Source organism: Corticium candelabrum, chromosome 14 (genome assembly GCF_963422355.1).
Source record: "Corticium candelabrum chromosome 14, ooCorCand1.1, whole genome shotgun sequence".
Taxonomy (NCBI): Eukaryota; Metazoa; Porifera; class Homoscleromorpha; order Homosclerophorida; family Plakinidae; genus Corticium; species Corticium candelabrum.
In genome coordinates, this window is record NC_085098.1 from 1,066,226 (window position 1) to 1,080,264 (window position 14,039).

The 14,039-nt window shown below is 42.4% G+C and overlaps 1 protein-coding gene and 1 long non-coding RNA gene across 6 annotated transcripts; one reads left to right on the top strand and one right to left on the bottom strand.

Annotated features, from left to right (window-relative positions):
* Positions 1-1,321: 1,321 nt before the first annotated feature.
* Positions 1,322-3,440, bottom strand: LOC134190196 (uncharacterized). Of its 5 annotated transcripts, none has more exons than XR_009971608.1 (4): positions 3,290-3,440; positions 3,141-3,214; positions 1,851-1,980; positions 1,322-1,783 (listed from the first exon to the last, which is right to left on the bottom strand). It is a non-coding gene; the product is annotated as an uncharacterized LOC134190196 (long non-coding RNA). The 5 variants fall into 5 exon arrangements; XR_009971606.1 differs by adding an exon at positions 2,169-2,227 and having other exon boundaries at positions 1,851-1,971; positions 3,141-3,440; XR_009971604.1 differs by having other exon boundaries at positions 1,326-1,783; positions 1,851-1,971.
* A 1,015-nt stretch (positions 3,441-4,455) lies between these two features.
* Positions 4,456-5,994, top strand: LOC134189900 (uncharacterized protein K02A2.6-like). Its single transcript, XM_062658294.1, has one exon. The coding sequence runs from the start codon at positions 4,456-4,458 to the stop codon at positions 5,992-5,994; it is 1,539 nt and encodes a 512-aa protein (XP_062514278.1).
* Positions 5,995-14,039: the final 8,045 nt, after the last annotated feature.

The following is a 14,039-nucleotide window of genomic DNA, read 5'->3' on the forward strand; positions in this document are numbered from 1 at the left end:
GGCCTATGCATAGGAATCAAATCATGAATATCCACTCTTTCACCTAAGGCAGTGCTTACATAGTCCAGTGTTTGTATTAGTTCTACCAACAATTTGGTAGGAACTGGCTATCCCAATGGGCCACCATAGAAGGAAACTTTGAATTCAAATCTAAAGCAACCACTGTCCAATGATTCCCACTGATCAATGTATTTGATGCAACAGAAGATCCAGTTATGGCATCAATTTGTACGTTGACAATCAGGAATATAAGTCTAATCTTCTTTCTGTTGTTCAGAGCTAATGCTATGGATGTGTTCAACGTGAATTAGCAAACTTTGGATAGCACAAGGCAAAGACAATCTTGTGATGAGCAATTGAGAAGCGATGCCATACCTTCAAGCAGTGTATCAGGTAACCATCTGTCACATGCCAGTCTAGACATTTAGTAGCTACTGTCACGTCACCAAATGCCACAGCAGAGGCTGGCTTGTCTGACAGAATTTGTTGAAATTGCTGTATCTTGCTCAAGTTCAAGAGTTCAAGATTCAAAGTGTCAGGAATGTGACAGACCTTGTTGAACCACTTGTCTTCTTGAATAACCTTTGGGAGGACACCACTTAGACAGGAGTATGGACATTAAATTAAGGAACAAACTTGTTCAACTCAAAGTATTTGTATTACTTTACTGCAGCTAGGTGGCAGAGTATTACTAATCGACATGTGTAGTTGTGAATTCAGTTAACATGACTAGTGGTGAGCTAATATGATTTGTAGTATTCTGGACACGAACAAATTCTCATGCATATTGGTTAATATCTACACTGTCTAAACAAGATAGTGTAGGCACACTTTAAAAGAAGCATGCTTTAGCTATAGGTACTTAGCAAGGATGTGTGGTACATGTGATTACAAGTAACTACTACATGTAATGTACAATCTCATAATTAAATGGGACATGAAATGCTAACTAAAATCATCTAGTCACTTAGACAGAACACTACAATGTGTAGAAAGAGATTTAAAAATTTACCTGAAGAATGAGATGCTTGATATTTTGCATTGTGTGTATAGGATGTGTGAAGAATATTGGAAGGTGGATCGGGGAATGACATGTTAAAGTACTCTCTAGCAAAATCTAGCGACTGCTGTGACATTTCTTACCAGATTTATGACGTTTGTTTACCAGTTTACAATGCTGTATACGCATAACTCAATCTTAACCAGTTATAGTCATTACCAGTTGGATATAACAGTGTACGCTCTAGATGTTAAAGAAAGACTCAAAGTAACATAATAATGTTTTGTGCTTGTATATACGTAGTTCTATTTGTGGTCAATTTGAGCATGGTATAAGATACTGTGAATATGCATCATCAACTGCTCCATCTCATCATAGTAAAGAAACACCGCCCTTTGGTATTTATCAAGTTTTGAAACCAGAATTACTGTAACAGCTAGCCCTCATATATGGAGCCCTATCTGAGAAGACTCCCAATCTAACAGCCAGGGACACAATGAATGGCAGATCGCTCAAGTGAGCATTATAGATATAAATAGATACACCCACCATCATCATGTATGCAAATCTATTCAGAAATCACTTTCAGCATGGCTGGTCTCCCAAAAGATCCTGCAAATAATCTATCAAATGTACAAAGTACAATAGCTAAAAGCACTACGAGTCAAACTGCAATGCAGCTATACAAACTTAGTTGCACTCATTTCTTCAGAAAATTGGTCACGGCAGCTCCCTGAAGAATAGGCACTTTCTGTGTAACTCTGGAGAATCTCGAAAGATGAACTAAAAATTCAAACCTTCTTTGACTTACAAGTGCAGTACATACAACTGAAACATTGCATGCAAGTACCTTATCGAGATCCAGAAATGTTAACTAATCAAAACATAGGTGACTTATGCCTAAACCACACATGTAATTCGTCTTCTGGCAGGTGCAATAATGGAAGTTATCCAGGTTACTCATCTAGAATCTGCAACAACTAGAATAAAGAAGTTACGTTGACTCTATTTACAATATTGACTGTGTTAATTAATCAAAGAAAATATGAAATGTATTAAATCAATAAATATTAACTGCAATAATCAATCGACATTTACTATATAAATTTAATTAATAACATTGACTGTAGACATCAATCAAAACTTCCACCACTAAATATTAGCTCACCACTACATATTAACTGAATTCACAACAACAAATGTCCTGGATTGTTCATATTCCTTGATCTATAGAGAGGAACAGATTGCAGTTAGAGTTTTCAGAATGAGTGTTCAGAACAAGTTATTCCTGTTTTATGTTCAGCAAACTGTGCACCCACTAGAGAAATAAGCATCTTCATTGTGTGTGTTCTAATTTTATTGTTAAAATGGATCATGGATTGATTCTATTTTAGGCTAATGAAAAACTGTGTTCTTTTGCAACAGACTGTCCATGGCGCAGATCAACAGCTTCCTGTAATCCTGCCTGTTTGCCATACATTTCTTATGTAAAACAAATTAATTGCAGTAACAGCAGAGTACATGATTAATTAAAAAACGAGTTCTTCTGCAATAGTTACTACATATATATACATATATTTAGAAATACATATATTTTTACATAAACCCACCTACGTGGGTATCTAACACACATTATCCATATATATATATATATATATATATATATATATATATATATATATATATATATATATATATATATATGTTCAGCATTAAAACGTTAAAAGCTATTGCATCTAAAACTTCAGCTGTCAGCGGAATTCGATTCCATCAAGCTTTCCAGAATTTGACGCAACAACTTTCGGTACAGTTGTGGAAATACAATGCAAGGATGTTGTTCAGAAGAATTCAACTTGAAGTACAGGACATTGATAGTTGGGATATACCCACCGTAGCGTAGTGTAGAATTTGGTAGTTAGTTCTGTTTAAAAAAAAAAAAAAAAAAAAAAATATATATATATATATATATATATATATACACTTATAAATTATAAATTACTATTTATTAAATCACATTTAAGGTTCAAAAATACTACCATAAATACATAAATTGTGCTTTAATGTTACTAAATACTTTATTCTAATAAATTAACAATTAGTTAAATTAACTAATATCAATTAACTAGCAAACTGTACAAACTTCTGCCGTCTTGTATAATAACTGCATCACGCAAAGCTTTTCTGGAGTCAATTGTTTCTCGAGAAAGTCGATTTCTGCAAAGAAAACGGTTTGTAGCAACCAACATTTCCCATATTGGGGCTCTCCCTTCACTAGCCACTGTTGCTTACTGAGTGTGGTAACTGCTCGCAGAGAAAGCGCAATTCCCACGATCTGTCAGCATAGCACCTCACATTTCGAACTACTAGCCATTTGTGCACGTGAGAATGGTCTACCGTGCACGTGCAAGTTAAACTTATCCGGGCTATATATCCGGGATGTGTGTGTGAAGTGGACCCAAAAAAAAATTTGCGTATCCAACCCGATATACACCAAGGTTCGTCGTACAGCTCTTCTTCCATCTCCTCCTGCTTGGGTGACATTTCCTCCACATCTGGAAGTTTCAGAACACGCAATGCCGAGTTAAGCGCCTCATCACCGATTCTATCATGCTCGCGTAGTTCTATGATGTATTTCAGCATCTTCGATGTTAGAACGAGCAATGCATAGTTGACTGCCGTGTACCACCTATATTTTTCTGGTCGTATAGTTGTAAGAGGTATGTGAGCTCTTTAGCGGATGGATTCAAAACACGTAATGCACTATCAAGCGCCACCGCACTGATATGACTTTCGTCGTACAAATGTAAGAAGTATTCGAGTGGCTCCATAGCTATATAAACAGTTACATAAAAACGTTGCGCCCTATTAGAGAAATAAAAAATCTATAGAGATATAAAAGGTTGTGTACGTGCAAAGCAGGCGATTATCAAGACATGCCGCGAACCTCGAGAAGTTCTCCAATGTTCTCATTGTTGGACCACCATCCACTACAACGACGAGTGTTGGTATTGCGCTTTCCATTGCCCTCCAAAATTGGAAGGGATTGATCCCATAGCTAAAAATGTGAGTTTGATTCAAAATCTAGTTAAAAGAGAGTGCAAATGGGAATACGAATGCGGAGGATGTGGTAGATTCTATGACATAGAATACCCGAGAGCGGGATCAAACACCCACTACTTTCAAAGATCCAAATACAAGATCAAATACAACCTCAAAAAAAACAATTAGAACGATTTGATATCACCGAAGATCAGAAGAGGACGGTCGTGATGAGAATATATGGTTTCATCCAAGAAAACTCATCAAATTGGCTTTGGCTTTTATTCTATCTAAGATGTTCACGCGAATAGGTCTTCCAGAGCAAGCCCAACGCTGTGCCCCCACATTCGAAAAGACTCTAATCAACTACGAGCAACTATGGAACACTATATCGAAGATCTTATTCAAGGGTGGAAATGTTGTCAACAGACACCGAACTGTTGAAAGGTGAACAGACACCGATCGCGAATTATATTGCTGAACTTCACAGGCTATCGAAGCACTGCGATTTTGGAGACTACCTGGATACAGCGCTCAGGGATCAACTGGTGTGCAAATTATATTACGAGGCTGTGCAGAGAAAGATCCTTGCCGAATCAGAGCTGACCTTAACGAAGGCAGTCCACATTGCACAAGCCGCTGAAACTGCGAGAGACGAAACGCATGCTTTACGTGGGACTACCACATGGCGACCACCTGCAAAGCAAGTCAAAACGGCGTTTAGCGTACAACGTGACACAGCAGGTGGCGCTTACAAGGCAAGGCAATTAGACAGCAGAGAATGCTATAGATGTAGCGGGCGTGGACATCACCCCAGTACATGCAAATTCAAGTCTCAGAAGTGTCATTTCTGCAAGGGACAAGGGCATATCAGTAGAGTATGCCGCAAACGATCTCAACAAGATGAGCTCAAGAAGGGCACCGCAGCCGTACGTACCACAGTGAAAGGCAAGCCACAACCCACTCATCAAATTGATGAAGATACTGTCAGTGTGGCGTTTGCTCAATCTGGAAAGGGCGGAGTCAAGATCACACTGGAAGTAGCCGGCAGTCAGATACCAATGGAAATGGACACAGGAGCCACAATGGCGGTAATACCCATCAGTGTATATGAGCAGTATCTGTCCCATGTCCAGCTACATGCAAGTACGGTGTCATTGAAGACGTACAATGGTGGAAGACTCAAGGTGAAAGGAGAGGCAACTGTATCAGTGAGGTACGGTGAGCAGCATGCTCCTGCTAAAATTATAGTAGTAGATGTACGGGGTAAACCAGCCATTCTGGGGAGGAACTGCTTAAGTAAGGTCCGGCTCGATTGGGGATCTCTGTTCAGTGTTGAGGCAAGCCAAATGTTTGACCCCAAGGAGAAGTTTCCAAGATTATTTGTTCCCGGCGTGGGTACTGTACAAGGGCATGAGGCAAGAATTACACTGACAGCTGAGGCTAACCCGAGATTTCACAGGCCTCGACCGGTGCCATATGCTCTACAAGAAAAGGTCAATCAGGAACTAGATCGCATGCAACGCGAGGGAGTGATACGACCAGTAGAGAAGAGTGACTGGGCAACTCCAGTAGTTGTAATTCGGAAAGGGAACGGTACAGTGAGACTGTGTGGTGACTACAATGTCTCGACAAACCCCTATATAGATATGGGAAGTTATCCAATGCCGAACCCCCAGAATTTGTTGGCAACCTTGGCTGGAGGAAGACGATTGTCGCGAATGGATCTGAAACAGGTGTACCAGCAGATGTGTGTTGCCTCTAATAGCCAACATTATTTGACGATTAATACCAACAAGGGTTCATTCACAATTAATCGGATGCCTTTCGGAATATGTTCAGCGCCTGGAATTTGGCAGCGAACTATGGACAACCTCTTGTCAGGAATTCCTGGTGTCATCTGCTATTTGGACGACATATTAGTAGTTGGCGAAAATGAAGAACAACATGAGTAGAGGTTGTTAACAGTGCTGAGACTATTGGATAAGGCTGGTATGAAACTGAAACAGGAAAAATGCGAATTCAATCAGCCGCAAGTGGACTACTTGGGTCATATTATCTGTGAGCAAGGCATCTCACCCTCGGAGACTAAGGTCCAGGCGATTAGAGATGCACCGGAACCGACGAACGTGACAGAGCTTAAGGCTTTCCTTGGCTTACTCAATTACTACGGGCGGTTTTTGCCAAAATTGTCAACGACCTTGCATCCCTTGTATGCGTTATTAGGCAAGAATCGACTGTGGAAGTGGGGATCTAAGGAAAGAGAAGCATTCCAAAAAGGGAAACAGAAGCTTCTGGAATCAAAATTTCTGACACATTACGACCTGCGAAGGCCAGTGAGTCTGAGTTGTGATGCATCACCTTATGGGCTAGGTGCCTGTCTGACACACATACTGCCAGATGGCGAGGAGAGACCGATAGCCGGATCTGCAGACTGATCAATATAAAGATGCTACCTTTCGAGCAAAAGACCTCGAACCAGGATCAACTGTAAGTGTCTGGAACCCGAGACAGGACAGTAGAGAGAAGTGGTTAGGTGGTACCATAGTTCAGAAACTGGGTTCCACAAATTACTTGGTCAATGTCGGAGGAAGTACTAGATATGTACATGTGGACCAACTAAGATCCAGAGATGAGAGGAGTATGTCACACGTGGCAGAGACAGAAGAAGCACCAATTTCAGTGGCCCTGGATAAAGACACACAGCGAGATAAAGCAGCAGTTGAAGAGAACACAACAGTTGAACTAGGTGAATCAAGCCAGGAGACACCAACGACAGCAACAGCCGAGTTATCACCCGGAGCAGAAAGAAGATATCCGGCGAGATCCAACAGGAGACCTCCTGCTAGATACCGACAAGACTAAGGATGGAGGACTGTGGTGTATTGTGTGTACTAATTAGTTAGAGGCGGAGTTACGATGACATGTATAAGATAGCCGTAAAGCAATTGCATTGTTAGAGTCTGTGTTCCGCGTTCAGATATAGTTTAGTGTGTCTATAGCAATAGAGCGTCAGTCTTCCATGGTGTAGAATCAGTGTGTGCGTTTAAGTGCAAATACAGTACAGTATTCTTCTGCGAACGCTGTCTACACGGATACACGCGACAAGACCTTCTCGAACAACACAAACCCGACTGTCGAGGTATCGGACATCGCGCCATCCGAGTAGAGATGCCCGAAAAAGGCAAGAACAAACTCACTTTCCAGAATTACCAAAACCAACTCAAAGTCCCTTACACCTATGCAGACTTTGAGTTTCTCATCAACAAGATCGAAGGTCCCATATGTGATCCCAACAAAAGCAACACCGAAAGACAGCTCATTACGAAGCTTTCGAGTGTTTGAGAGTCCCACTGAAGACGACTCGATCACCGAGTTTCAATACATCAAGTATCTTCCCAACAATCTTCCCAAGGTGGGCACGACTGACATCGAAGTGCGATGGCAACTGAGTGCGGACCCGGAATGGAATTATCACGTCTACTGTGTTATCTTGAATGATCGATACAAGACTTTGGAAACGGAGCTTGAAAAGATGAATGTGATCGTTTAACGTAACCGTATATATAAATAGAGACATGAGTTACATCAATTACGGATTCACTCTGACCGCTAGTCAGAAGCAGGCGCGACAAAATGCACATCAAAAACAAATGGGCTACACCCTACAATTATCTCATTCTCAGCTTTTGGAAGACGATTATCTCGCTCTCACTAAGACGCAATACAACAAGATTACCAAAGCGAAGAACGAACGGTTGGAATATCGAGTTGTAACTATCCAAGACGCAGACAGCATAAAATGGCTGAGCCATCGGTGCTATCATTGCTAAAATAATGCCCCATGTCTTCAAATACACTCCCAAAGTACTGGGCACTCTAGCTAGGTCTTGCCGCAGCATCTGACGGAATACAGAAAGCGATCTCTGGAAGTGGGAAAAAGCCAGGCGTTGTGAGAAACATCGTCGTACGAAGCAGGCGTTTTGGGACTATTAAATCAATGATGGGAATAATGCTCTGCAGTCTAGCAGCTCCTCTCATAGGTAAACTGTTTGAAGCCGGATCCCCAGGCAATGTTGGCGCTAGATTAATTGCCTGCTACCGCTGGCAAAAAAATTACCTAGTATTAAAGAAAGAAGAGGAAAACGTCTAACTCTTCCTGGAATCTGTTGATCAATATACTGAGAAATCACGTTGTAGACAACTACAGAGGAACTTATAGCAAAGATGCCATACCAGCTAATCCCAAAGACGACGAATGTCTCGTCATCAATCTGGAAGATTACTTTGATGGTAATGGTACCCATTGGGTAGCCATATACACATGTATAACGGGAAACGAGATGTAGAATATTTTGATAGTCTTGGTATGCGACCTCCAAGTGTGATCTATCAATATATGCAAAAAGACGGGTAAAGGTATCGTGTATAACTCCAGTATGCTACAGGATATCAATAGCGTTCTGAGTGGTTATTACTGTATCCACTTCATAGTCCACCATTGACAAGGGCGTCCTATGCGTGATATTCTTCTCGATTTCACCCAAGTACCATCATCGGGCAACGAACGACAAGTAGGAAATTTTATGTAGACGTATATATAGCACCATGTCGTCGTACTGTGTGAGGTGTAAAAAGAAAACTCCAGAAGTTAATTCCACCGCGGTAAAACCAAGAATAACAGAATAGCCATGAAATCTGTATGTCCTGTATGTAGAACCAAGAAATCCAGATTCATATCTATGAATGAAGCCAAAACGGTGGGTTTCTGGGTTAATAAAAAGTCTGCTTGGTTTGGGCGCTGCCAACCCTGTTGCTGGTCTGAGGTTGCCCGGCATTGTTGGTGGAGGTGGTAAAAACGTAAAAAGGGTAAAAAGAAAAAAAGTAGTGTTGACAGATCAACTCGCCGAAGGACTCCATAAACCCGCAAAACGACAATTTTCCAACGAGACGTGTCAGGGTGTGAGGTGTGGACGACAGTTGGTCTGCGGATCTCGTCGACATGCAGTCTTTCTCCAAATACAACGATGGGGTCAAGTATCTTCTCAATGCCATCGACGTGTTCAGCAAGTACGCGTGGTCGATTCCTCTACGGGATAAACGGGTAAAGCTATTGTAGAACCTTTGGATACGATCATACCTTCCAAACCAAGGAACTTGTGATTAGATCATGGTGGTGAGTTTTATAATGAAACCACGGGGATCGCTGGTTAAGGTTAAGAGAAAATAATATTCACAGGTATTCGACTTACAATGAAGGTAAAGCAGTGGTGGTAGAAAGATTTAATCGGACTCTGAAAACGTACACCGGTATACCCTTTCTCCCAATAAAGTCATGGCCATAGCTGCCACTTGCGGCCATGTCGTTATGGTGCATCTAGGTTGACAACTCGCCGCCACCCACGTCCGAGAGGCTATGAACAGCTGCCGGTGGAGGTCACGACTACGTCGTGCGATTGTGTTACAACTATGACAAGGTCGATCTCGATGGATCCGGAGTCGTGGAATGGGCTACACAGGTGGTCACAAGAACGTCGTGCGTTTATGTCAAGAATTGAGAGCCACGGATCTTGACCGGGCCATATTGTGGGCCCTAAAAGGTGGTCACGAAAACATCATGGGCCTGTGTCGTGATTGAAGTGTCACCAATTTTGATCTACCCATGGCCTGGGCAGCAGACGATGGTCGTGAAGATATAGTGCGACTATGGTCGCGAATGGAGAGCCACCGACGTCGACCGAGCTATGGCGTTTGCCGTAAGTGGTGGTCAAGAATCCATAGTTTGCCTGTGTCGTGATTGGGGCGCCAACGAGATCGACCGGGCTATGACGTATGCCGCAGAAGAAGGCCATGAATCTATCGTGCGACTATGTTGTGATTCTTGAGCCACCGACGTCGACCTGGCTATAGTGTCTGCTGCAAACAACGGTCACGAATCTATAGTGTACTTGTGTCGTGATCGGGGTAGTGAAGAATTCAACGCTACCATGACTCGCGCCGCCAGGTACGGTCACATTAGGATCGTGATTCTATGCAATAGGTGGGGCGCAACCGACATCGAATTGGCCATGGAATGTGTCGAAGAGGGGAATCACGAAGAAATCGCAATTGTATGTCATCTGGGCCACCATCGATTCAGATTGAGCAGACTCACCCACATCATCACCAACGCAACTAACCCTCTAGAAGGGTAATGTTTTAATATGTTTGGTCGCCCATGGCAAATGTCTTCCATGGTATACACCGAGATTCCTCGAATGTCGGTTCTGGAGATGGTACCCAACCCGACATACACCAAGGTTCGTCGTATGATTCCTTTTTGTTTCCTCTTCCTGCTTGGGTTTATACGACGCTTCCTCCATATCCAATCTTTGTCGGGAGGTCTCAGAACACGCAATGCCGAGTCAAGCACCTCATCACCAATTCTATCATGCTCGTGTAGTTCTAAGAGGTATTTCAACATCTTTGATGTCAGATCGCGCATAATCGAGTGCCGTGCCACCGATATGCTCCTGGTCGTATAGTTGTAAGAGGTACGTGAGCTCCTTGGTAGGTGGATTCAAAACGCGCAATGCACGGTCAGGTGCCACCGCACTGATATCACTTTCGTCGTACAAGTTCAAGAGATCTTCGAGTGTCTCCATGGCTATATGAATGGTTATATAAAAATATTGCACCCTGTTACATAAAAACTTATGAGAATAATATAGTCTATAAATATGAAATGTTGTGCACGTGCAAATCAGACGATTTGTACGACATCAGTACTTGCTGCGAATCTCGAGAGGTCATTTAATGTCCTCGTTGTCGGACCATCCACTACGACGGCGAGTGTTGGTATTGCGCCCTCCATCCTCCGAAGAAATTGGAATGGATCGAGCCCGTACCTAAAAATGTAAATGTGCTGCAAAGGTTTAAAAGGTGTACGAATAAGAATATGTATGCGTGGAATGTGGTAGCATCTACGACGTAGACCGCCCGAAAGCGGGACCAAACACTTACTACGTCAAAAGATCCAAATACAATCTCAAATACCACACCAGGAACCAAGAACGCTTCGATCTCACCGACGATGAGAAGAGGACGGTCGCGATGATAATTCGACAGATAGAGAAAATATAGTATATAGTCTCCACCAAAAAACTCATCAAATTGGATTTTATTCTATCCAAGATATTCTCGCGATTGGGTCTTCCACAGCAAACCCGACAATGTGCACCCGACGATGTGCACCCACCGCCCAAAAGACTGTAATCATGTACGGGAAACTATGCAACTCTATCGAAGATCTTATCCAAGGGTAGTGAGGTTGTCTACCCAACTGTTGAACGTTTCCATTTGACCAACGCTCGTCGACCCTTCCTCCGTATCACCTTCTCGATACGAAACACGTCTTGGAATTTCTTTTGTAATTCTGGCTCGTAGAAAGAGCCCTCTATATTCTCCCAGTTCCAGTGTTTGATCTTGTAGGTCACCGGGTTGATGTTCTGTATTTCGACAATCTCGAAGACATCTTCGGTCCAACTGGGTGTGTATCCCTTTTCAAAGATCTTCTATTTAGCAATACGAACACGATTACCGATTTTGAATTTTGAATTTTTACGGATACTTCATCACCATACAGATGATTTCAAACGAGTTCGTTTTTTTCTGGCTTTGGTGAGTGTCATTCGTATAGATCTATGATAGGAGGTATAGTATTGTTTCAGCAGGGTATCCGAAACGTCAATATACCTATTGGTGTTGTTGGCCAAGAAATACTTCCACATAACTAGAGCATGATAGGAGGCACCTAAGTTCATGTAATTAACAGTTACAAGGCCATCACGTGCTAAGAGACAAGGTTTACACTCACTTATGCGTACGATGGATGTTTTGTCCAAACACGTCCCAACACTGGTGGTTGATCGGACTAACAAAACAATTGGTAGAACATTGTCTTACGTCCTACTGTTATTTTCCACACTGATAGGGTGCAAACAAGTCAAAAATGTAACGTAAAGATAGAGGCCGCTCCTTTGACTGTATAACCATTTTAAGTAATTTCCGTTCCAGAAACCTTAGTGACATGTACTGTTCTTGATGCAGACAAGTGTACAATCAAACAGCTAATATACTTCTGCTAATGCCTAGAGCATAAGTGGTATGCGTGTCACAGGGTGTGTGTGTGTGTGTGTGTGTGCGCGCGCGCGCGCGCGCGTGTGTGTGGGGGCTCTCCATAAAGACACCAGTGGAGCTGTGAGAGCATATGACAACGTCTCCAAAGAGTTTTGGATTGGAAATGGTGTTAGACAGGGTAATGTGTTGGCACCCATTCTTTCTATTTTTAATTTTATTTATATTTTATTTATATTTTATTTATATTTTTATTGTTTCGCCTATTTTTTGATGCAGCTATTAGCATGTCCCTGCAGAAGCACCTGCAGGAGAATGCAATTACCATCTTGTTCAACACAAACGCTGAGCTAGTACGAGCAGAAAGCAGATGAGAGATCAAACCTTGGATCCTAGATCTTGAGTATGCAGATGACATGAGTCTGCTCAGCAACTCTCTGGATGAGTTGGAAGAGAATGTTACTAAATCTAGATCTGAGCTGCAACCAAATGGGCCTTTCCTTCAGTGCCCAAAAGACAAAAATTCTAGGCATTACTAACAACCACAACAACTTTCAAGAAGTATCACTTTAAAGAGCACACATGAGCCTGCAGATGTTGTGGAGGAGTTTCACTACTAACAAATTTTGTCACATCATCTTGTCAGTTAGACAGAAAGATTAGTACAAGAATATGTAAAGCATCCAACAGCTTCAGATCTTTGTAAAATCATCTGCAATCAGAAATCAATCAAAACAACCTATTAAACTAAGAATGCTCAAGACAGCTATCATACCAACTCTTCTTTTTTGCAGTGAGGCCTGGACACCTTCGTCTCAGCACATCAAGAGACTGCAGAGTTTCTGTATTGCTTACGAATCATCTTGGGCATATCAGTAAGAGAGAAGCAAAGGAATGCTGATGTTCGGGCTAAGGCAAGTATTGAGACTGTGGAAAAAATAATCAGGAAGAGAAGGCTAAGGTGGCTAGCCAGAATGGAACCTCATTGTATTCCAAGGCAACTTATGGTTTGCAAGTTTGAAGGAGGTAAACGTTCTGTAGGCAGCCAGAAGCTGAGATGGATCGATGCTGAGATGAGAGATTTGGAAAAATGTAAGCTCAACAATAAATGGATGCACATTGCCCAACACGATGCTAAGTGGAGATCCATAGTCAATGCTGTAGTTACAGAGTTGAATGAGAAAGCTGAGGAAATAGAAAAGATAGAAAAAGATAAGAGGAAGAAAAGAAATGAAATGAGGGGAAGCAAGTATCAGATCAGACCAACCTACTGTACAGCGTATTCAATCTGGTTGCACTTTTACAGCCCAAGCCAAGGCAGGTCTTGTCACCAACAACAGAAACATAGAGTAACAGCCCAAGAGATATTTTGTTGTCACTGCCACCAATACTTAGAGAGTCATCATCTTGCAGGATTGCAGGTTCAAGTCACAGTGATGGTGAGTTATGGCATAATTTGCTTGGGCAAGAAACTCACACGCAATTGCCTCTCTCAACTCAGGAGTATAAATGAGTACCTGGTCATTGACTGGGGTAGCAAAGGCCCCCAACTATGACAAAGTCCATCAGCCACTGGGGTCCTGGTGGGACTTTGGGGTCCACACCACAGTTGACATCGCAGTCGGTGCTCCTGAGAGTACCAGGCCAGACTCCAGGAGATTGTGAGAGTACCTGGCCAGGCTCCAGGAGATTGCTTAGCACGGCCCATAGCTCCTGCGTAGTGCACAGGAACCCAGCCATCTGGACGTGTAACCATAACAAACGGCAGCTCCTTATCCATTTGCCATTTGTGTGTGTGTGTGTGTGTGTGTGTGTGTGTGTGTGTGTGTGTGTGTGTGTGTGTGTGCGTGTGTGTGGTGCAAGGATGAGTGACAGAAGACAACTA

Excerpts from the sequence above, each read along its gene's own strand:
- LOC134189900 (XM_062658294.1), top strand. The coding sequence starts at position 4,456 with ATGTTGTCAACAGACACCGAACTGTTGAAAGGTGAACAGACACCGATC.